Source organism: Rhipicephalus microplus, chromosome 2 (assembly GCF_043290135.1).
Source record: "Rhipicephalus microplus isolate Deutch F79 chromosome 2, USDA_Rmic, whole genome shotgun sequence".
Classification (NCBI taxonomy): Eukaryota; Metazoa; Arthropoda; class Arachnida; order Ixodida; family Ixodidae; genus Rhipicephalus; species Rhipicephalus microplus.
In genome coordinates this window covers 274330287-274354863 of record NC_134701.1, presented here as the reverse complement: position 1 = coordinate 274354863, position 24577 = coordinate 274330287, and the positions used below count along the sequence as shown (strand labels likewise).

General features: G+C 41.8%; 1 protein-coding gene and 1 long non-coding RNA gene across 2 annotated transcripts in view; one reads left to right on the top strand and one right to left on the bottom strand.

Moving 5' to 3' along the window:
* Positions 1-24577, bottom strand: part of LOC142777486 (uncharacterized) — a 96447-nt gene that overhangs the window by 11419 nt on the left and 60451 nt on the right. The window lies entirely within an intron of this gene.
* On the top strand, positions 1233-23009 carry sgl (UDP-glucose 6-dehydrogenase sgl). Its single transcript, XM_037413879.2, has 12 exons — positions 1233-1717; positions 4523-4684; positions 5486-5623; positions 8393-8557; positions 12070-12267; positions 12358-12505; positions 15848-15942; positions 16565-16695; positions 18468-18563; positions 18655-18686; positions 21118-21209; positions 21430-23009. Exons 2-12 carry the CDS (start codon positions 4526-4528, stop codon positions 21598-21600), a joined length of 1425 nt encoding a protein of 474 aa, XP_037269776.2. The 5' UTR covers positions 1233-1717; positions 4523-4525; the 3' UTR covers positions 21601-23009.

The window sequence follows — 24577 nt, the reverse complement described above, 5'->3', positions numbered from 1 at the left end:
ATGCAAAGAATAAATGTCAAGGTCCCAGCTGGAATCGAACCCAAGCATTCTGCGTGGCAATTGAGCATTTTACCACAGAGCTACGCCAAGTTTCGGAACTACTTTTCAAATAGACGCCAATCTTCGTGAAACGTCAATAGTGGTTGCAGTACTGCCTACCCAATTTTATAAACGTTACATGCATGTCCTCTTTTAATACAGCCGTCACGTCGGGTTTACATATTGTGGTTAGTTGCCATGCGCTAAAGTTGATTTATTGTGCAGTGTCCAGAGGGAGCATCCTCGCAAGCATCGGTGCTTCATATCAGCTTCTGGTGTTGCTAATACGCATGTTACATTTGACATCGTTGCGCAAGTGCAAACAACTGGTTATATAAACGTCTGCAACACTTCGACATGTGTCTGTACGGGCAACATCTGTACATATATTTTGCGTCCTTTCATGACGTGTCGCTTAATAAAAAAAATTGCAACACAGTCACCTTCCCTCCGCATGCTTCGCATAACGTCGATTTACACGTATGTGAGATCTGCCTAATTTTTATTGTAGGAAACTGTATGGCTTCCCACGTCTCTCATCATAATCTTCTTCTTTTTTTGTCATAGCGTACAGTGCACAAAATGACACCCGACCCCATCTGCCTGCTTGCTCGATCTACGCCTCATATCAAGGCAGTTAACCTTGCCATTTCCTCAGCTGTTATTACCAATCTCGTTACTTGACCTCTTTAGTTGATAAAAACTTAGTCTTCTGAAACAAAGTTTCACACCCACATACCGACCACCCATCGTTACCTTTTCTTACAAGATGTCTTCACGGTGGCTCGTTCGCCCTGCTGACTGTTGCTTACAACGCGTGTTGTGTCGGTTGTGTCCCTATTTTTTCGTCCTCGTGTAGCTTATGGGCTAAAAGTTCATCCTATTCATTAAGGCTGAATATCCACAGACAGCACAGGTGAAACGTTGATGCTGCTAAATGTGTTAATCTAGCTTGTATAAGGGCTACTTGCTTCTATGTGGCAAGTCATAAATGCATTTGGCCTTCTGTGAGATATCTACAAAAGTGGCCGACAGCTGTTTCATGCTGGGCCCTTTTGAAGTAAGCCTCTTCAACGCGCCAAAACAGGACGGCGAAAAGCGTAGCCTTTGAGACACAAACTAAATGTCTCGGAGGCCGCGCTTTTTGCGTGATACTTATTCTTGATACTTAGGTGGCGCTAGCTGTCTGCCCAACACAATTGCTCTGATCGACTAGAGGTCACGTCGACCGCTGCATGGATGAGAAATCGGCGATCGGGCTTTCCCAGGTTTCGCTCCCGTGTTACTTCATTCTGCGATTCCGCCCGATTCAACGCAGGGCCTCCGGCTGTGGTTGGGTCTGTGGTCGCAAGCTTCTGTGTGAAGTGGTTGCACTCTTTATTTGACGATCTATGCGCGACAGAAAGTGCTGTGACGGAAACATCGTGCGTTACGGACTGATTATACCACCCGAAACGGTGCGCTGCCGCTTTTCAAGCCTCGATCTCCCGACTGGAAAAAAGTAGTAGCGGTGTGGTAGGCGTAACGTCTTGCTGTCAGAGCGGACGTTTCTGATCACGGCCACGTCGAACACTTCCGAGTCGCAGTCGAGAGCACGCCGTGAACGGGACGCAGTGAACTCCGGGTCTCCGGCAAAGTTTGTCGCGCCCAAGTTCTGCGTGGCCTTCGACAAACTAAGGTAAGCTTCCACATCGTGAATGGTCATTGATCCTTTAGAGCTGCCCGGGCTACGTGATGGGGGCCAGTTCTTAGAATCCCCCGATCTTGTTTCTCCGTAGCGCGACTGCATGGGTTCGGGTGAAAAGACTGGGCTTGTGTTTCGCGTGCCAAGGTTCTATCCGTACTAGTGAGCTCGCGTCCTGCGCACTACTTATTCGCTGTGTGTAGTTATTCTCCGAGTTGATTCCATCTTCGAGCAGTTTATGAGCCACTTGCAGCATTAACTCTGCCTGAAGCTTCTGAAGGTAAATCTATCTTAATTATCCTATATTTAATTTATGAAGCAGTTATTGATCATTTACAATAACGGTGATGTCAATGTTTTCCTGGTTCCGTTGCTACAAATTAGAGCATAATGTCGCGAAATAACTGGCGTAAACGTTGCGGTGGAGCAGGTGTGGCATAATTTTCTTGACACCAGGTATTGCATATGTGATTTGAAGCTCGAGGCCAGAATGCTGCATTTGTCTTGTGCATTCTTTTCTGTGTGCCTCCCATGTCTTCACAGAATCTCGATTATGCAGCACTCAAGGTGCAGCATATAGCATACGTAAATAGCAAGTGTCTCGTACGAAGCATGCTCTTTACAAGTCAAATGATAGCACCATGTGATGCAAATGTTCCCTAGAGCTGTGAAAGATGTGCGTATTCGTGCACTGTCACCCACTTCACACTGAATATATATTTTATTGTTCTAGCACCACACACTTCCAGCTACTTTACGAAGGCTGTGGCAGTCGGCGTACACCAATATAACCGCACAAGAATTTTTTGTAAAACCTGTGCTGGCAAAATGTTAGTACCTTTTTGCTGGGATAGCAAGACAGAAACGTTCATTCTCATTGGGGGTTTGACGAAGTAGTTCAGTTGTCATGTCACGTGGCATTCCACGCCGGTAGGATGCAGGTAACACGAGGAGGTGTAAGAAAAGTGGTGTGGGGGGGTGGGGAGTTGCCTTTTTAAAATAATTAAATTGGGGCTTTAAGTTCTGAATGCCCAATATGACCATGACTTCATGAAGCATAATAATGCATAGAGTGCTTTCTTGCTTGTGAAGTTGAAAGTAGTTTGGTCTGAGGAAAAGGAAAGTTGTGTTAGAAGAGTCATGTGACAGATGCTGGATAATAATATTTTATAGCATTATCGAATGACACTCATAGTCTACACTTGACAGTTGATAGACAAATATGTTCTGTTCATAAGTCATATATGACACAGCATTTTTATGCGCAGTGCAAGTACTGCAATGTGTGTATTTGATCTAGCAAATACAAGAATATTTTGTTCCTATATGTGAAAAGGAAGTTTATCGAAGAATGGGTAGCAGCACTTACAGGCTACAGCAGACATTTTCAAATCATGACAAGCCATGTACCATTGTTTATAGAATGGAAAGTGCGCAAACATTGTATACTGCCAATACCAATAATGTTGAGGAAACTTGGACGATAACAAATAAACATGCTGTTGAGAACCACGCAACAGGTGATGGAAGGAAAGCATATTATGGTACTCAACTGGTGACTTGCAGGTCGCGGGATCCAATCCCGGTCGTTGCAGCCACATTTTCAATGGACGCAAAAAATGATCGACACCCCTGTATGCTTGTGTACTTAAATTTAGGTACATGTTAAAAAAATTCAGGTGGTCAAAATTTCCTGAGCCCTTCACCACGGTTTGTCTCACAATGGTATTGTGCTTTTTGAATATTGTTTAATGTGTACTTGAAGAAAGAAGACGACAAAGTGTAGTCAAGAGAGGAGAGCTGACACATGTTGTGCCACATGGAACGTTATGCCTAAGATAGACAGACAAAGTCACCATCCTCATTCCACAGTGTTTTTAGGTAGTTCTACCCCAGCAATTATTATTATTATTATTAATGGAATGAAAGCACAGATTCTGTTACAATACTAAGATTAGTTCTGTTACAATACTAAGATGCACTTAATGCATGCCTCTTGTTGCTAGATAATGTCAGTCTAGGTGCACTAGGTAGTGAAGCTTGGTTCTTAGGGAGATGGCACATGCACAGACCACGGCTGTATTGTATTGTTATATCAGCATTCTCCACTTGTGAGGCAATTCAAAATATCTTGCCTTTAAATTAAGGCGAGAACAAACAGGAGTAGCCGACATTGTAGCTAACATCGATAAAGAAAGTGAACTTGGGCTGGCCACATAATGCAAAAAACGCACAACTGTTGGTCCACTGGAGCTAAAGAGTAGATACCAAGAAATAGGAGACGTAGCCATGAATGGCAGAGGTTAGATGGAATGATGGAATCAAAGTTCACAGGCATAAAATGAAACCAGCTCACAGAGGACAGGGCAAATAGGAAATAATTTGGAGAGTTCGTAATGCAGTAGACATAAAAATAGGCTGAAAGTGCTGACATGATGATGATACTGTGCTTTCTTTATTGAGCTTTCATAATGGAGTTGTATTTGTTCATTTGCATCATCTTGAAATTGCTTAACATCACTGTTTGTACTTGCACAGTTATGATTGGTTCTCCTCTGCTGATAACCAACTACTTATCCACACCATGAGGAGATGTCTACTAGGGATATAGTACAGCTGTGTCAATGCGGCATTGGCAGCTATCTTCTTGTTCTTGCATGCCTCCTTTATTCGCAAGGCCACACTTGTGCTAATCGAACAGACCAATCTTGTTGACGGAAAAGTGTACTATGTCATCCTGACGTTGACCTTATGTTGCTCTGGAGTACAGCCTTGACATGCCATGAACATTTAATGCAGGCCATGGTGGTGAAAAACATCTGCTGCATAGGAGCTGGCTACGTTGGGGGTCCCACATGCAGCGTTATAGCCCACAAGTGTCCTGACATCAAGGTTGTAGTCGCAGACAAGAGTCCTGAGCGCATCAGGCAATGGAACTCGGACGACTTGCCTATATACGAGGTTAGAAATATAGTTTCTTTCATTAAACACTCCTTTATGTTTAATGAAACAAAGTGCATGCTACTTTTTTATTCTTCAATCTCTTTATCTAGTGTGTCTACAATGGCGTTGCCTTGCTCTGAAAGAATAGTGTTAGGTGCCCTTTAGCGCTCGTCAAACTTTGGGTTTTTTTAGTGTTAGTCACAATCGTGCACCATAAATATGGTTCACGACTGTTACTAGCGCTAAAACTGTGTCGGCAATATGGTGCACGATTGCGACTGTGTCACCACCACTTGCCCAATCAGGTGCCGAAAAGAGAAATAACATTTAACGTAACAAAGAAGAAAAGGTGGCCAAACACATGAACACGCTAGCGCTAGTGTGCGCACACACACACAGCGTGTCACAAGCCTCATCCACCCAGCCGTTCTGTTACAACACTAAGATGCACTTAATGTGTGCCTTTTGTTGCTAGATAATGTCAGTCTAGGTGCACTAGGTAGTGAGGCTTGCTTCTTAGGGAGACGGCACATGCACAGAGCATGGCTGTATTGTATACTTATATCAACATATTCCACTTGTTCGGCATTTCAAAGTATTTTGCCTTTACAGTAAGGTTCGAAGGAAAATTATGATTTGCATCAGGAACATGCACCATATAAATTTTGCATGTCTATGTCATGTTTGGGTGCCTAAAGATGCTTCTTGTTTGCTTAGGGATGAATATGGGGGTGGGTCCTTTGATTTTTTAAACACTGTATCAGAAGAGCAAAGATAATGTTGCATGTACTAACACATGTCGCACTTTCTTCCCCTCAGCCCCACTTGGATGACATTGTCAAAGCTTGTCGTGGGCAAAACCTCTTCTTTTCATGTGACATAGACACAGCTATCCAGGAGGCTGATCTGATCTTCATTTCAGTCAACACGCCAACAAAGAACTACGGGTTCGGAAAGGTGAGAAGCCTTGTAGCTTGTTATTAACTGGCTGCTCTGAATACAGCATAGAAGCATTGCGTCCTCAATTAGAGAGCTTGCTAGCATGTATGAAAAGTATATAACACTGTAATGAGAGTTAATGAACCGCCATTGTCACAAGAGCAATTATATTCAAGGCCTAGCATGTAGATAGGCCTTTAGTATATGCTAGTCTACACCAGTCATAAGTAATCTAAGCATGAGCTACACAATAAAATTGCACAACTCAGTCTAGTCATCAGTTTACAAAAGACATCAGCTAAAAAAAATCACAACTTACAATGATTGACAGTGATTAAACATAAAAATGCTTAGCCCTGCAGGATCCAATGTTTTGATGAGGTCTCTTGTCAAAACCTCCTTCCTAGGCTGTTCTTTAGTCACCGTTCATTATGCAAAGCAGTTTTTTTTTTCACGAATTACAGCAGCAGCCTGTTACTCCGAATTACAGTCTCTCATCAGGCAAAATCAGACCAGCTTGTTCCCTTTTATTTCCAGCCATATACATTGCAGTGCTCACAGAATGATCGATGTCAATTTAGAGCTAACTACTGTGATTATTTTCGTTTTTATTATGTGATGTTTTTGATAAAACCGCTGTGAATTTGACAGCCGCAATCAGACCCCGGTCTCTACTATCTTTAGCAACCACATTAATGCACATAGCATGAATGGGCTGTTTTACATAAAGGGGTTGCGACAACCAATTTTCGAGCATAATCTGTGTTGTGTGAGTTGATCCTTGTATAATCACAGACAAGCTGGCAAAATTAGCCAGAGTTCGTCGTGCCGTTAATTTATAATTCAATATTTTCATAAACGAGCGAGTGCCCTGAGAGTCGGGCAACACTGGCACGCTCGCTAGCCGTGACGTAACAAGCTGCTTGCTGGGCGAGCTGCTGTACGGTCTACATTATGGAAGACGATCGTGTTCTGTGGTCAGCTGCGCTTGCAATCCAGTTTTTCCTGCATTGCTCAACTTGCCATTGAAACTAAATGACTTGCAGCAGTTGAAACAAATGTCACCTTGTCAAATCCACCTTGTCACCCATGTCGCACTGGTACTTGCAGCAAACAATTTTTGGTCAGTCTGTCTGAGGTCAAAAAGTGTCCTATGATTGTTCAACGCGTAAGGCATTTTACACTACAGATATAAATATTTATTGAAACTTCTCGCAGGCAGTGCCACGGTTAAGCATCACACTTGCTATTTTTTACCGGAACCGAATGCTGACGACAGAGTTCAAACAACTTCAGTGCCGCACTGACATGCCGTTTGGTTCAGCCAATGTTTACATATGTGGCACGCAACAATTGATGGAAAAACAACAACCCGAAAACGGAGCATTGATACGACCACCTATTTATTGTGTTCAGCACAGAAAGTCGTGCATGCACGTATGCTAGCAAACAAAATCGGCACGCTATCAATTCCACTGCGCAAAGTAACACTTGCTCACTAGTGCAGCATCGACAGACCCCGTGTCTCAAGCTCTCTTGTCAACCTGGCACGCTTGAAATAAAACTACTTGTCATTACGGAACGCCGTCTGCAACATCTCCTACAACACAGTCGTTAGCATTTGGGTTCGTTCTGTCTTCGACGCTTGAGCTGGTGGCGATGGGGTCAAAATGCGCTGTGTACACATTGTCGTCGCCGCTTCTGCTACTCGATAAACCACGTGATGCCTCAATCGTGATGTGATGATGGGGCCAACGACAAGGTAATGTTACAGGTAACATGCCGTAACACTCGCAACACACAGATCATGCGGCAAGCGACACTCGCAACACAGTGAATAGACCGTGTGCGGTAGGTGCTATTTGGTAGCAGATGATGTCATCGCTCCTTAGAGCTTGTGACGTCACGCATGCCATGGCAAAACGGCGATTGCCGTCAACTGGCGAAGTTTACAGCCAATGTTTATATGTGCCGCAGCTAATGTTTACATGTGCTGCTTCTACACCTTGTTTTGCACTGAAATAATCTTTCACAGTCTAGTAGTTTTCACATCTTTACAAGCATATTTGACCATTTAAAGGAAGTGACGACCAATTTTTATAGTACCTGTGTTTTTTAGCGCAACAGAAGGCTTACCATTAAGAGTGTCGAGTCACAGAATTGTAACGTGGAAAACACCGTGAAACATTTGTAATAAAATCTTGAATCATAGTGACTGTGGAGTTATATACAGACAGCACATGCTGTAAACAGAGAGAGGTGAACTCATATTTGTATGTGGTGACTTGCTGCGTATGCATGCACTCTATGCGAATTTGCCGTGGCTCAACATGTTTCAATAGTTGCCATGTAGGCAGTGCCACTTCTCTGCTTGCAAATTTCTTTAACCTTGTAAGCAACACGGAGTAGAGCGGATAGGTGTAATAATTTACCAAAATCAGGCTATGTACAGCATCGTGAACGACTCCATATTCCAGCTTGAAGGCTCTTCCACTAGGCTGTGTAAAATACCGGCTTTTTGTGACTTTTAAATGCAATTTGAAAATATAAATGCTACCTACATCGCAAAAACGATGCTTGACTATGTCACTGTAATTCACGGTCTTATCATTTCCACTAGGATCTAATTGCATGTTCTTGCCAGTTGCCGGTCCCTTTAAAGTTTACCTCTTATATCTCATCGTGTGAGCACAGTAAGTATGTATAAGAATAAACTACCAAATGCTATCTAAGCTAAAGGTGCACAGCGATCATTGCTTATTGAGTTACTATGTGTCTCTGAATCAGGGAAGGGCAGCCGACCTGCAGTACGTGGAGGCGGCTGCCAGGACCATAGCTGAGAAGGCCATCACTCCAAAGATTGTGGTTGAAAAAAGCACAGTTCCGGTCAAGGCTGCTGAGAGTATTAGCCGTATCCTCAAGGCCAACATTATGGAGGGAGCAAAGTTCCAGGTAAGCCTTAGGATTATTACAACTAATTTATTGTAAATACTAAGTGTAGTTTCATAATATCTATGTGATAAAAAGATTATAAAAGAGCTGTTGTGATCTAATGTTTGACAAAAACCCATCAAGGCATGTGTAGAGTGGTTTTTTAATTAAAGGGCCAGTAAACAACCTTGAGGTCCAAAAGTTTGAATAGAGAGATTTTAATATGCACAGTTTTGCTATGTTAACATGCTGCTGCAAGAATTTTGTAAATACATGCTATAATAAGGAAGTTACAGGGGTTAGGACATCTGTTTCAGCCAGATTTAAATTTTCGTGTGGCAACTTGCCACCTTTCTTGCCATAGCGAGAGGAAGGAGTAGCCCGTTGTCATGACTCGGCTCACTTCGGCAACGTGACAAGACGTCCATGATACGTCATCGGCGCTCAACCAAGGATCAAGCGGGGCTTCTCCCACATGAGCATATGTAATAACAGTGAAGGCAGGAAGCGACGCGCACTTTTCTTCTCACAGTGAAGTAGTGAGGTGCCCCTTTATCGCGGAGGCTTTCGTTCTGGCAATACAGCTTCTCCTGTAGCCTCTGGCTCTACAAAACGACAGGGAGCAGCTCAGAAAAATGAAAATGCAGACCAAGCAGCTGGAACTACATCGCCGCAGGGCTAAGGTGCTGTTTGGTAGCGCAAAGAACCAGTTGACAACCTCAGTTGTGCGTAACGTTGCCCATGGGCAAGCTTTCGTCAGACTGCACATGCGAGGAGGATCAGCCAGGCGAGGGAAACGGGCGCGGAATTTTTTTTCGAAAAGGAGGGTCTGCGCGGCGCGCAGTGCTGTAATATTCTGCTGTCAACTGTACGAATTGTTGAGCTTGTTTGGAAAGTGTTCAGAAAATGTCGGAGCCCGTTCACTGGCCCTTTAAGGCTGATGCACACCGGCGACTAGCAGCAGTCGCGCGACCATTTGCGACTGGTCGTAAACAATCACAAAGCGACTGCTTTGGCTAGTCGCTTCCTGACCGATTTTCCAGTCGCGCGACTGCAGTCGCAAAGCTGCTGGAACCAATCAGCAATGTTAATTTTTTGTTTTTCTTGTTTTATTTTTCAATGCTGTGCGAGAACGAACAAAAACAATAAATGTGGTGCGCTTGGTTTGCTCTGTTCATTCAGCTAGCGGCGATCAGCTGATCGGCACCGATCTCCAGAGTTCTCGCTGATAACGAGATCCGGACGTGACTCTCCAGTTTTGCAATTTCTGGTCGCTCACGTGCAGCCGCTGCGGGTGTGAACATCAGTCGCATTTTAGTTGCCAGTCGCGGATAGTTGTGCTACCGCTGCAAGTTGCCGGTGTGCACCAGCCTTTAGTGTGTTGCATTTCTGAGCTTGGAGACTTGGTGTATGTAAAAGTTTGTATTTGTACAAGGCAACAAAGCCAATAAATTACAAGGTGTAAGAGTAACAGAGAGAAGCAGGTTAAGAAAAATTCAAGCAAGTTGTAGTACCAAGAAGTCTACCATTAATTGGAAATATCAGAGAAGCATGATGAGTGATTAGGGATACTTTAGAACATCCCTGACACTGAAGCTATGCATAGTGACTCTCCTTACTTTCCTAGGTACGTGTGATAATTTTGCAAGGTCTATATTACTGTATACCATCGTAAGCAAAAGTACAGATACTGCAAACATTGTGGCGAATTCGAGTGCAGCTTCCACGTTGGATATGTGCAAATGCACACTATGGTGTACTGTGCTGTAGGCCAAGAGAACAATTAATGTGTGTCTGTTCTGACACATGTTTATTCTACTCGACATTATAACTGCTGGTTAGAAAACATTGTGCGGCCTAAATTGTCAGATAATTTGCAAACATCAACAATCTTGACTCTTGTTTATCCTTTATCCTTACATTATTAAAGGGGCCCTGCAGCACTTTTTGTGCATGATCAGAAAACGCTGCCAATCCGTTGTCGAGCTCCCAAGAACACATGAGCCAAATATTATATAGGGCAGCACGCGACCTGGAGTTCACAACGAATTCCCAAAATCGCCTAAATATCCTTTTCTCTTGTCCTGACATATAATGCTATGTACTCAAAAACGAGTGTCTCATAGGCCCAAGTATCATGCCATTCATAATGAAATATTGGGAGTGCAAACCAACGGGACACAAGAAAGGAGACAAACAAGCGCAGTTTCATGCTATCATGCCATTGGCTGATTTGAGCATGGTGCGTTTGGGAGTTACTAGAGCCTCTGTGAGAGGCCACGCCGTATCCGCTTGTGCACATGCAATGTCACTGAAAAACAATGTGTTCAAAGAAGAAAAAAAAAAGAAACAGAAAGAGAGAGAGAGAGAAGAAGTGCTCAACGTCACGAGGCGCGCGTGGCGTTCCTTCTTTCCTCGTGCCATCCCTCCCTTCTTAGCTTCCAGCGTTTTCATCGGGACAAAAAAAGAAAAAAATGCAAATGAAGTTTGCAACAAATTTTTGTTACTTCTCTCGTACTAGGCAGATTCTAAAAATTTTGTGGTGGTCAGTTTGTGAGGCAATAAGTCCCTAATTAATTATTGCACACCTGCTTGAAGAAGTTTCGCCGTGCCCATTTAATTAGAGAGCAATGGAATGTGTACCAAGTTTCCCAGACCACACCTTGCCTATCTGTCTTCTTCTTAGCATTATCTTATTAGCACCATGGGCCACCGCTGTCAGACCTAAACTTAAACAATGAAAACGCACAAGCAAGCCACACGACATATTTCTGCTGCACACTATCTGTTTTCTACTAAGCTTCTTTTTCCAAAGTATGAAATTCTTCCAGTGTTCTTTTTGTATAATTACAGGCTGATGCTGTGCTATAAAGCATTTGTTAAGCATGGTACCGATACCATAATTAATCTTGAAGCTAAATGTAAACCCCAGTGTTCGTCTCCCCAGGCACAAAAAAAAAAAAAGTGGACCGTACCCACCCGTGGAACAGTTTATGATGAACAATCAGTGTCTTACAGGCTGTCTTTCCTGTTAAACTTTTTAAACTGCAAAAATTTTGACCCTTTGTCGAATCAAAATTGTTAGATTAAACGCTTTGCGCAGCTAATTTATTTTCTCGAATAATACATTTCTCGTAATTTCGGCCACTCTTCTTATCGATTGTTGCTTTTCCATGTTCATGTCATTTTATGACTAAAAATATGTATTCTCTCGCTATTTGTTTGTAGTGCTTTGTGTCATAATTTTTGAATTACTTGATGCTATGTTATGCTTGTTACCTTTATTTTGAATTATTCATGTGCGATTGTGCATCATCCAGCTGCTTTGCTAACTTGTTGGAATAGGGTCGGGACCTCGTCAAGCTCTCAAGCTTTCAGTCCCATACTCCTCCTATCAAAAAGAAATAAATTGATTGGCATAGTCAAGTGTATATGTAATGCTGTCAAGGTGCCCTAACCAGAATTCTCAGCACCTTTCGCGAAAGACTGGCTGCGTTGAAAGAAGCTTACTAAATGTTTCATTCTATTCACAGGTTCTTTCAAACCCTGAATTTCTAGCTGAGGGCTCAGCTGTTGCAGACCTACTTAATCCAGATCGCATACTCATTGGAGGAGAGCAGACCCCTGAAGGCCAAGCAGCTATTGAAGAGCTGTGTTCGGTGTACAAGCACTGGATTCCTGAAGACCGTATCATCACCATGAACACCTGGTCTTCAGAGCTTTCGAAACTGGTAAGTCACCCTCCACAGATTTTTTATAAAAGGTCACCGCTACTGGCTGGCTGTCTGATGTGCAAACGTTGTATTATTGTGTCTTTGCAGGCTGCAAATGCTTTTCTCGCTCAGAGGATTTCTAGTATCAACGCTGTCTCTGCCATTTGCGAGTCAACTGGAGCTGATGTTTCTGAAGTGGCCCATGCAATTGGAAGTGACAGCAGAATTGGTCCGAGATTTCTTCAAGCCAGTGTTGGTAAGGAGTATGTCGTACCGTATCTACTCGCATAATTTACACACTTTTTTTTTTACACAAATGTAAGGTTTCAGAAAGCGTGTGCACAAATTTTGTGAAGAATTTGCAAACATGCTCAAAGTAGCGTCCAATATGTATATTTCTAATGTGCAATGTACATTTAAAAGAAAATAAAGCAACCTAGCACAAATAAAGAGTACTTGTTCATTTAACAGAACACACACTTGCATCAGCCATATCCGGTCACGGTCTAATCATAACTAGTGGTTGAGAAATCCGACTTGGGATTAACGTTGCAGCCTCTGAAACAAGATCCGTTTGCTTGAAACCCTTCTCTACTATGCTGGCGGAAAGAGAAGCTATGCTGAGAGTACCCACACGTAGTGACGGTCTGTCTATTCTCCCTATGGGAGTGCATGTTATACACGTAGTTCTTAAAGAGTTTATACAACAATACATATGCAGACTGCAGAAGTTCTGCCTAATATGTGCAAAACAGATGTTAGGCCGCCATGGATGACAGTAAAATTGGCGTTCATGTCTCAAGACTCCCATCGCGCTGTCTACAAGTAACCTTTGAAACTGTGGAGCACCAACAGCGACGGCAGTTGCAGTGAATCCCCTGATCATTGAACTCTGGCAGTGTCAAGCTAGCCCTTCATCAACTCTTAATTTATCTGAAGGACTACGCGCTCGCATCCTATTCTGTGCATGATAGCACATGTCTCTGCAGCCACACAAAATCTGCTTGTTGACGCGTTCACATGCGCGGCTGGCTTGAGTGGAACAGAGAGCACAAAATAGATGAACAAATTTATTTCCCCGTGATGATAGTTAAAACTTAGGGGTGCACATATTATGTGAGTAAATATGGTATTTTTTTTATAGCTCTGAACAGACATTGCATTTTTTTTAATGCATCAGAGCACATTTGTCAAGATAACGAAGTATGTTACTAGGCTCTGGTATCATGTATTACATATTGGGGGCTGTCAGTGTTCGACAGCTAGCATGTAATGTTGCATGCATGATAAACCCTAATTAAGAGTTGCAGCGGCTGGAAGAATATGTTTGAATTAAACAAAATTTTAAAGTGTTGAATGTATAAAAGAAAACAATCAAAGAGCACTTGCTGCATCAACATCCCATCATCGGTTGAGAAAATTTGCAAAACTAACTTTAATTGTTAGCTGTGCAAAAAAAAAATAAATCTGCATGAGTTGCCCTTGGTCACTTTGAAAAGGAACCAGAACTCGAGCTAAAAGTAGCTGTTCGAGTTAATGTAATCACCAAATTTCTATTCTAATGGAACAGAAGCTGTCGTATGAGTGGATTTTTTTTATTATCGAACAATAAGTTTTACCTTCTAAATACTAGAAAGACCATAGAAATAATAGCATGGTTTTTTCCCTTTTGCTTTATCTTCAAGTTGCAGGTAAGTTGCAAATAAATTAAAGGGACACTAAAGGCAACTACTAAGGACGTTGATTGTTGAAATAGCAGTCCAGAAATCTCGTAGTATTACTTTTGTGTCAAGGAAGGGCCTATTTTGAAATAAAATTGCACTTTAGTGGTTCGCATCGGGTTAGCGCACTTCAAATTACCCGCCTCATAAAGCCGACCGACCGGACCGTCTCATGTCATTGTTGCCGTGCACAACGTTGCCCAGCTTTACTGCGCTAGTAGCAACAGACCAAAAGCAGCGAGAGCCACATTAGCAAAATCGGCCATTGATCAATTTCCCGCCACTGGCTCCAAGATCGCAGACGTTTTTTTGATTCAAATGGGCCCCGCTAGATGGCACCACCTGTCCAGTGTAACTACGCTAAAATAGAATTTTTGAACCACTCGTGCTATTCTCCATAGTAATGTCCGGCGGTTATTTTTTTCATGAATCAAACAGAAACGAAGGTGCAGCATCTGATTGCATTTCTTGATGCACGGAAGATTCTTTATTTAGTGCAGCTAGATCGATTATTAGTGAATAATTGTAGGCAGTCGGTCTGATGTCATCGGGATCATTCTGAGAATGTCTTACTGCGGCGCTTTTTTTCTTGTGCATTTACCTTGATTTCTCAGTAAGTAAGGCACTGTTATTGATAATATTGTCGTTTTAGATATTGTCATACATTGGGCTTTCACTCTGACGTAATTTGTCATTTGACATTAGTGTCCCTTTAATTATAATAGGATTCAGAGAGAGAGATTGGGTCAGAAGGCAGGGGGTTCAGCCTGAGCTTGTGCACTCTGCACAGGGGAAAAAGGAAAAAAATAGTAATGGAGATGAGGATGAGTACAGAAGGGGGTGATGCGTATGGATTCGACACACGTACACATAACAAGTCGGAAGGAAACAAGTCAGAAGGAAAGTTAAATGTTGAAGCAGTCTGTTTTGACGCCACAGACCAAATGTCGTTAGTAGAGTTTACATTATACCGATGCAGCTTCAGACAGTCATAATTGGTTGAGGTTGAATGGCCCAGTAACTTTGCTGTAGATCTCTATTTTTTTTTTTCAAGTTCACATGAATACATTTATCCTGCATTGGAGTTGTGGACTTTTGCACAGCATCAGAATAGGTGGCAAGCTCCGGAAGTAGCGTGCTGACCACACCATTATCATCCTGCACACTATTTTGCCACTCCTTATTGGGAGAGGCACCAAGCGCTGATGACTCATTGCACACAAACCTGCTGGGGGTGGAGGACACACGTGCATCGCCCGACATGACAGAAAAGTTTCAGAACTTTGTATTTTATCTGCAAATATTAAGAAAAATAGCTGCTTCATGCGTAAGAACTTAAGCTCAAATGTAGCCACCAAGTAGCCGGGGAGCCAACCTGAAATTTTTGTCGTCACACAGGGACGTAAAAAAACCAATTTGGCGCATAAAAGCCACAAATGGTAATCCTGACCATCACAAAGACTGCATTCTTCATCACCATGTAACTGTTGAACTTTATCAATCACGAGGATCGAATGTTTTTTTTTGTAATGCAAGAGAGACACGTTTTCATTGGAGTAGGCAGGTTAAAAAACCACATGCACAAGTTGATTACCAAGCAGCTGCCCCTCCCAAGCAACTAAAAAAAAAAAAAAAGTAGGGGTTACTCCTTTACAGGCACTGGCACTGAATATTGCAGTAGTATCCATTGTGACTTGTTGCAGCAAAAGCCATTCCGATTGCCTATCTTTCTTTTCTTATTGATACACTAAAAAGCCTGTTGTACCACCTCTGTGTGTGTTTTCTGTTTTCGCAAGCAAGATTGATACACACTTAGCACTGTTATTGTTGGCAAAGTGTTTCTGCAGTTACAGCTGTGACTTTCCTGTGCTCGGCAGGTTTCGGAGGCAGCTGCTTCCAAAAGGACGTGCTGAATTTGGTTTACCTGTGCGAATGCCTCAAGCTTCCAGAGGTTGCCAACTACTGGTATCAGGTAACTCCTCCCCACATGTCCTAGCAGTTGACGTTAACAAATAATGCTCCATCTTGATGCAGTTGGCCCTTATTCGAAACTCTAGTACTCGTATGCGACAGTCATTCGTCGGTTGAAAATGCAGGATCAGGTGAATGAGTGGCTGCAATGGCGTACGGACTCTTTCTGCTACCAGTATTTGCTCACTGTTCATTTTTAAGTTGCTAAGTGCACAGTTTCAATGTGAGACGTCACATTGATGGTTGCAGAGATCTGCCACGGTGGTATAGCGGTTAGGGCACTCAACTGCTGACTCAAAAGTTAAGAAATCGAATCCTTGCGGCGGCCGCTGCATTTTGATGGTGGCAAAATGCTAGAGGCCCGTGTACTTAGATTCAGGTTCACGTTAAAGTGCATCAGGTGGTCAAAATTTTCACAGCCTTTCATCACAGCGCCCTCATAATCATATTGTGTTTTGAGACATAAAACAATTACTATATGGTTGTAGAGGTCGGGACAGTGCAAATGCGAGATTTAAAAAATAATGAAATTCTCATCTATACAGTGAAAGTAGTGTGCAAAGAAGAATTCAATTTCTGCCAGAATGGGAGAGAACATCATGCAAGCACTTGTCACATTTCAGGTGGTGGAAATGAACAGCTTTCAGAGGACTCGCTTTGCACAGCGAATCATCGAGCGGCTCTTCAACACTGTAGCCAGGAAAAAGATTGCAGTTCTTGGCTTTGCATTCAAGAAGAACACTGGTGACACGAGGTGATCCTGAACCACTTGTGCATGTTACATCAAATTATCATGCTCTGCACAGAGCTACATACAGTGGAATTCTGTTATTTTCGGTTCATGAAATTTTGATTTTTGTGTGCACGAACGATGGAAACCACTGAACCAACATGTTTGATGGAATTCGGTTTCTTATTAGGCAGTGAAACCTCTCTCATGCTCTTCCAGACTGAATGAAATGGAGTGTTCTAAAGGCTGCATACACCGCATATAATGTTAGTGGCCGGAGCCACAAATACAATCTGCACTATAACCGAAACAATCTTTTTCTAAGGCTGAAGTTGTGTGAAACATCATGTGTAAGAGATTTGAAGCATGTGATGCGGGGTGCTTACAGCCATTTAAACTTCCAGAGTTTCAAAAATTAACGCCCGAAAACCCACGTTGCCAATAAACTGAATGCTGAGGAAAACAAACAAAAGAAAGTGCCATTGCGGAAATAAACTTCCCTTGAAGCGCAGCTTTTGCCAAGAGTTCTGTTTATTCTGTCCCAAATCGCAAATCGATTGCCTGCGACAGCAATTGTAAGGCAACCAATGCTGATTAGGCCTAGGCTGTGGGTTGTCATGTTGTCGCCGTAAGTTTGCCTAAGACAGCATCTATATTGGGTGTCTAGAACGTCACACAGAATACTGACATAAGAACAGCGCGGCTAATACGAAGTTCGGGTTTGTGGCCGAGTATTACCCGTGACAGTTTGCCCAGCTTGTGCAAGTCCACATATTGATAGCAAGGGTGGAAGGTCGCATTAAAATACCGTGAGCCTTTTAAATTTGTGAGGTCACAAGTGTGGTCACAAGCGTGATGAGGTCACAAGTGTGATATCTGGCACCATCCATGAGAACGCTTTTCCCGACAAGTAATTCAAAGCACACTTGATGCTGACGTGATTGCACGCAGCCAGAAGGCAGCCAAAGTCATGCCAGCACTAATGAAAAGGCTCCTTCGTTGCATAAGCAACAGCCCTCCTTGCCCAGCCTGCACACTCGTGCGATATTTTTTCGTTTCTTTCCCCACCCTCTATCACTCCAGCAATCTTTCTACATCCCCTCCACTTTCGTAGCATCCTTGTCACTTTCTCCCCAGCAGCACACCTTCCTTGAGAAGTGCATTCGCCACTGAGTTTGTCCGAAATATTTTTCGCCAACTGTATGATAACAGGTCTTCGATCTTAGGGGACTGCACAATAAGCGGTATGTGTATACGTGGGGTTCTGTAGGATGGTAAGCGGGAGTTGAAAAAGACCGCATTGTAATCAGTCCTGCATTTAAAGTGGTTATGATGTGAGTTGTCTGAACTGTCTTACTTTATTTTCTGCTATTCAAACAACAAACACTCATGGAACAGCTGATGTGGAAATGAAGATTACTAAATACTAATGCAAAGCACTTCTCACGAGTCTGGGTTCAAGCCAAAAGCACGAGAATGTATGCAAATGTGACCATGATTGTAACACAAGGGGCGAGTTTCTTGAAGTAAAAAAAATAAATAGATAAAATAAGACACTTGTGCATCAGTGCATTCTCTTGACAGCTTAAATGTAGGTATTCTTCAGGTAGCGAAAACCGGGGGAAAAAAAACGTTGTTACATTTGTGTGGATACGGTATTACCATTCATGCAGTCAGTCGCATGTGCCTGTATGAATTTACTCAATCACTCAATCCTTCCACTATTTGCCTGTTTACAGTGTCGTTCAGTCTTTTAACTCATTACCATCGCTTTTCAACCGATCCTGAATATGCAGGGAGAGCGCTGCTATCTACGTTTGTAAACACTTGATGGAAGAAGGAGCCTTTCTCAACATCTACGACCCAAAAGTCCCAAAGCAGCAGATCATCGAGTGAGTTTCTTGCATGAGAGGCTGCCCTTCATTCAAATGTTACTCATGGTTTTAATCTATATCTTTTTCTGCACTTCTGACATCGTTTCAGTGACCTCACTGGCTCAGGAGAACAGGGTGATGGTACGTACAAGAGCACATTTTCGCACTGTCTACTTAGGTAGTTTCGTTGTATGACTGACAGGAAAAGGCCATACTGTTCTCAAGGCATAGATAGCCAAAATGTATATTTCATGCAAGGTCTTTCAGCTGGCCACACTGGCATACATGGTGTCATTTGGAGAGAGTTGATTAAGCCCTCAGGATGTCTCCTTGGCGGAGGGCTGCTACATGAGAAAACGAAGTGTACTTTGGAATTGATGGTAATGATGATGGCTGCATAAGTAGGATGCCAGATATTCATTAATCCAGGCAAGGCTTTCAAGTGATCATCTGTTGTAGCAATAAAATATATGTTAAAATAAACTTTATGTACCAGCACAGCAGCTGCGGCCATTTCCTGGCGTGTGCTGGACATGCCCTTGGCGGCAGTGGCCAAAAACTGCCTGAGTGCAAGAATGTAAATGTAGTTTTTTGTAGTGTAATATATTTTATGCATGCAAATATTCCTAACAATGAAAACTATAGGTAAAAATATGCAATGAAGTTAGCTTTGGATAATGATTTATTTATCTTATAACCACTTGTACTAAGGTTAGGTACTCCATTGAAGCAAAGTGAGTTTGGCGAATGCATTTGCCGGTGCACTTTCAGCGAGTGCCACTAAACGCTCCGATGTGACAGCATGCGTATGACACTAACGGCAGAGTGCACTCCTTGAAAGTGCTCGTGAGTTGCTCGATCTAATAGTGAAATAACTTGTGCTTAGGATTAAAAAAAAAGGGGGGGGGGGTCTGTGCTTGTATAATTGGCTCAGTTTTGTTGAGAGCTGTACACAGCATGTCATGGCATTATTGCTGCCAGGCTAGGTAGTTAACAGAAATTGCTTGGCTATCTTTAATGAGTAATGCTAGCAAAAAGCCTTCACTATAACAGTAGTAGCACTTGTTCTGAAATGACAAGGTATCTATGTTAAGGTTAATTGGCCAGTCAGACAAGCTGGTTAATTAACAAAGATTGGTTAATGAAGCTTTAAAATACTAGAAACCTTAACCAAACATATTGAGTAGGAAAGTTGTCACACTTGTTCAGCAGTGTTAGATCATTTCATTTATACTGAGGTGACTGGGCTGTTCAACTTCCAGTTTTTTTGTTTTTTTTTGAGAGTGTGAAATAAAAAATTATACTTAGTGCGCAAGTTAGCCGAAATGTGTCGTATAGCCAGGTACGATACGAACTTTTCACCTGCAAAGCAAAGTTATCAGTTGTAATTTTGTGCAAGAACCTGGGATTCAGGGGGCACAATTTATGCTCACTATAAAGCTACAAAATAGATGCTCAAGTATGGGAAACGCAGCTGAGGCAGGCAGAGATGGCTTAGGTGATGAAATGAACTGGTTTACAGGCACAAATTGAAGTCGGCTCATGTAATTTATAGTAAATTGGAGGTCATTGGGAAATGCCTTCGTCCTGCGGTAGATGTGGAATAGATTATGTTGATTATTGTAGTTCACAAGTTTGTTTAAACTGCCATTGTGACGAGACTTTTCAACTTTTTTCATTTTCTCTACTACTCTATTCTCATATACAGGAAAAGATAGTTAATTTGACCCTCATTAGTTTAGAAAATTGGATGATATGGCCACGTATGGCCTTTGGACAATTCCCAAAGTGCGTTGAGCGCGAAGCGCTGTAGATGTGCGGCACGAAAGACCTAAAACAGCACTCGCAGACAGCCGGAACAATGTGGCTTTGTTTGCATTGCTAGCTTTAACAGTTAGTGGCGGTGGTTTTGTCCACATGCGCTGTGCAGCTTTGTTTTAACTTGATGTAGTATGTATGTTATGTCACAAAACTCAAACATGGTGGAAGCCGTTGAAGAAAAGCTTTTAGCTGCACTTGGCATTCTGGCATGAAACTGGTCTGCTACATCATGTTGAATGACCGCTCAATTTCTAGGCACTTTACCTGCAAAAGAAGTACGATCAGGTGCGCGTGGTGGTTGCAGTACATAATGAGGGAGGGGTGCAAGACATGTGTCAGGCTCATAAATATGGCATTCTGGTGCCATGGTTACATTGGAAAGGAAGTCATATAATGGACGATAATGATGACTTTGCACTGATTTTATGCAAAAGAACTACTGGATTTATGTATTCATCAACAAAATAAAAGTGTATTAGTCTAGCAGACATTTGTTTATTGTTCATAATACTTTTAATATTTTGACATTCGGCTAATTTAGACATTGCTTCTGGTCCTGTGAAGTCTGAATTAACAAGTTTTTACCGTACCACGAATGTAACAAAGACAGTGAAATAGACCACAGACAATACCAAGCATTTGTAGCCGTGTTTAGAACAGAGCTTGTCACATGCAACTTGAGAAGGTGTTCTTGAGCCATGGTACATGATACATTTCTCTGATTTGAGCCACACTGTGCATTCATACGCAGTGTTGAAGCAAGTGGAGATTTTCCAAGATGCCTATTCTGCTGCTCAAGACACCCATGCCATTGTTATTTGCACCGAGTGGGACGAGTTCAAGGTATGGAACTTCATAAGTGAAAAACGTTTTGTTAGCAGTGTCAGTGTGGCCTTTCAGAACATGTATGATGGCATTTGTCTTAACTGAACTTTCACGGCATGTTTTTTAGCTACGTTTGCTGAATAAAGCTGATAAACATGCTGCTGTAGCATAACAAAACGTGCTCAATCTTGTTATTCGATGACAAACCTTTCTTTTCTTTTTAAATTTTCTCTGGCAGTCACTGGACTACCAACAGATCTACAACGCCATGCTCAAACCACCATTTCTTTTTGATGGGAGGCGCATTGTTGACATCGCCAAGTTGGAATCCATCGGCTTCCAGGTTGAGGTGGTTGGCCAAAAGACAGCGCGCCAGAGTCTGAACCGTCACATCGCCAACCATATATGAGGTGCGCTTCTGATGCCTCACCTTGACTGCACTGCCAGGCTCTAGGCTTTATGTTGCATTTTTAGGGTCCACATATGCAGATCAGAGCATCAGATTTGTTTTCAATACCATGGACTGTACAAGCACACTGCATTTAGTGAGTAGTGTAAATGACTGAACCCCTGCCACTTCCCAAGTTGATGTTTCCAAGATCAGGTTGAGGCACTGTGGTGAACAATAATGTGTATTAGTCACAATTAATTGTTTGTAAGATTGTCAAAAGATAGTCTCGTTTGTAATCATTGTAGTGTATCAGATATTTATTTGTATGAATGGTACCAGTGAGTAGTAATAACCCTAGGTGAAGTGAACAACGGAAAACAATCTAATGCTCTGACTTTTAACATGGCCATGGAAGTTCGGAAGTATTCTCAAAGCACCGAAGCTGTGTATTCTCTTTTTACTACCATTCAAGTGTGTCAAACGCATTTTTGATTCAACTTGTGGTTCGACTCAGCTTGTACTTGTGGTGCCTGGAGTTGAAATCAATTTGTGTTTTATGTATTTATTTGCTGTGCATTACAAATACTGTAGGGCTGCTTTTGGCTTCTAATGCACCCTATGTTCTATTTAATCAAGATAGAGTGGTACAAGTGGACCATAAACAGATCTATTGCTGAGCTGATGTGCAATATGCTTTGTCTAACCAGTGAATCAAAATGCATCACCAGACAGGCCGTAAAGATCTGAACATCATATCATAGTTCCATATGTTTAGGTGTCTTTTAAATGCTCGTAACGGTGTGTGTGAGAATTGAACATATAACATTGCTACCATGCCATGTTACCGTTACGTTAGGGCATACACCACAGGGGGTGTGCCAGTGGGAAGTACCGTGCTAGGGATTGCGCTTCCAGATGATTCTCTTTTTTTTTTACGCATCGCACACATTGAAGTCTTACTGTGTTGCACATCTCTCGTGTCTGTGTGGCACAGACATTCTTTGTTCCTATATTTGGCGATGCATTCAAGCATTTGTTTTAGTACTTTGTAGTGAATGAGCCTAGGCTCATCTTTTGGTTGTTCCCATATCAAAAGAACCCCAACCCTGTGTTTTACATTACGCGCATTCATATGAAAAATCAAAGATATGTACTTACTACTCTAGGTTGTTGGCATAAGGTATTCTTTTCAGTTTTATGATGGGCACTAAGTATTTTCTTTAGTTCCCTTTCGTTTTATTAATGCAATGATAGTTGTTTGTGCTGGTGCTTTTGAATTCTGCGCTTATATACCACCCTTTACAGTGGTGCAACGTTCTGCTTTTTCTTTTATAATTTTGCTTGCACGTTCCTCAGCATTTCACTGTTCTCTAATTTTCTTTTTCCTGGCAAGTTCCCAGAGAAAGCGGGCTTCATGAACATGTAGACCAGAGTCTTTCACTTTGAGAGCTGCGCATTTGTGTGATACATGAACAAATTCGTATGTGTGGATACTGTGTCTAACGTAGTCAGTCTTGTAAAGTTTCAGCTACATTTAGCTCCAGTTCCAAGTAAGGTGGCAACCACTTTCTCTTCAAAAATTCAGCTTGCATTAGTCGTCACTAAACCTTTGGCAAGCTAGTTTAAACAGCATAATGACGAACAGTTTGCCATTACAATACAAGCAAGTGTTCTGTTGTATCTGCCTGTAAGGCTCCACTGTATGTAAACTAAAGAAATTATGATTGCTTTTACCAGTGATGCTATTTAATTTATTGGTAGCGTGTGATAAGCTTGCTACCATGTTGACGGAATTTGTTGATGCCAAAACACGCCTACTGGAAAAACCTTTGGCATTCGAGTGGCTAAAGGAGTACCATGGTCTAAATGCAAATTTCAAGCGTGCTGAGGTTAAGCTATAGCCAAAGAAAACTCTAAACGTAAACACCAAATAAGGCTAATGCAGTTATTAACTCTTCGAAAACTCTAGTTATTTCATTGTGAAAAAAGAAAACCATAAATTCTCTCTATTGGATTTCATGTCCCAACCCCTAAGATTACTGTAGTGCACTGTGCATTGTGGTACTTTTACGACTCCTCAAGCTTTTCAGTGTCACATTTTCTATTGTTTGATAATTCAATGCAATTACTATTTCTGTTTAATCAGCTAAATATTTATTGAAAGGCTACCATGATCTGTAGGTTCATGCAAAGGTTGGTACGGAAATTTCAAAAGCTGCATTTCCTTCTGCCTTCTGCTTGTACAGTTTTCAATATCACAGAGGTCATTGGTGGCAAAAGCCAGCTAGACCATTCATCATACATCTATTATAGAAAGTAATCAGCTGACTTAACCTGGTACAAAAAGAGCATTGATTTCTCCCTTTGTTTAATGGTCTCATAGTAAGAGTCCTTCTTCAATTCAGGGGCGTTCCTTTCAAGATATAAGCCAATGAAACTCCAAAATTCTTCAAGAATTTCTGGCTTTCATTTTTATTATTATTATATGTGCAAGTTGATTTAGGGAGACGCAATGATTTCAAAGGATCTTTTATGAATTTTACATATATCGCTGGTTGTGCATGATCAGCAACTGCTCGATTCATGACTTACTGTTACCACCATAGTTAAGTTATTCCTCCTGAAGAGTAAGTTGATTTCATTCTCCCTAGTTCAGCTTAATTTCTACAGAACTTGCCGTTTTCCACTGTGCTTTGCAACTTACAGGTATATATATATATATATATATATATATATATATATATATATATATATATATATATATATATATATATATATATATATATATATATATATATATATATATATATCAGTAACGTTTTAGCCGAGGTTGTTGCTCAGTTTTACTTTTTCTGTTATGCTCACTGCCTTTCTATTTTCTGTGTCTGTATTAGGGCTCGTAGAATTTAAGAGCATGGCCCTGAGGTTCTCATGTAATTCTGTGCATCCACCTATTTTGCTTCCTTTTATGTAGCTTACTGTGTTACGCTGTCTT

Bases quoted from the DNA above. Each gene is read 5' to 3' on its own strand.
- sgl (XM_037413879.2), top strand. From the start codon at position 4,526: ATGGTGGTGAAAAACATCTGCTGCATAGGAGCTGGCTACGTTGGGGGT. The intron at 8,558-12,069 runs GTAAGCCTTAGG...TTCTATTCACAG, and splicing joins TGGAGGGAGCAAAGTTCCAG to GTTCTTTCAAACCCTGAATT. The intron at 15,943-16,564 runs GTAACTCCTCCC...GTCACATTTCAG, and splicing joins TTGCCAACTACTGGTATCAG to GTGGTGGAAATGAACAGCTT.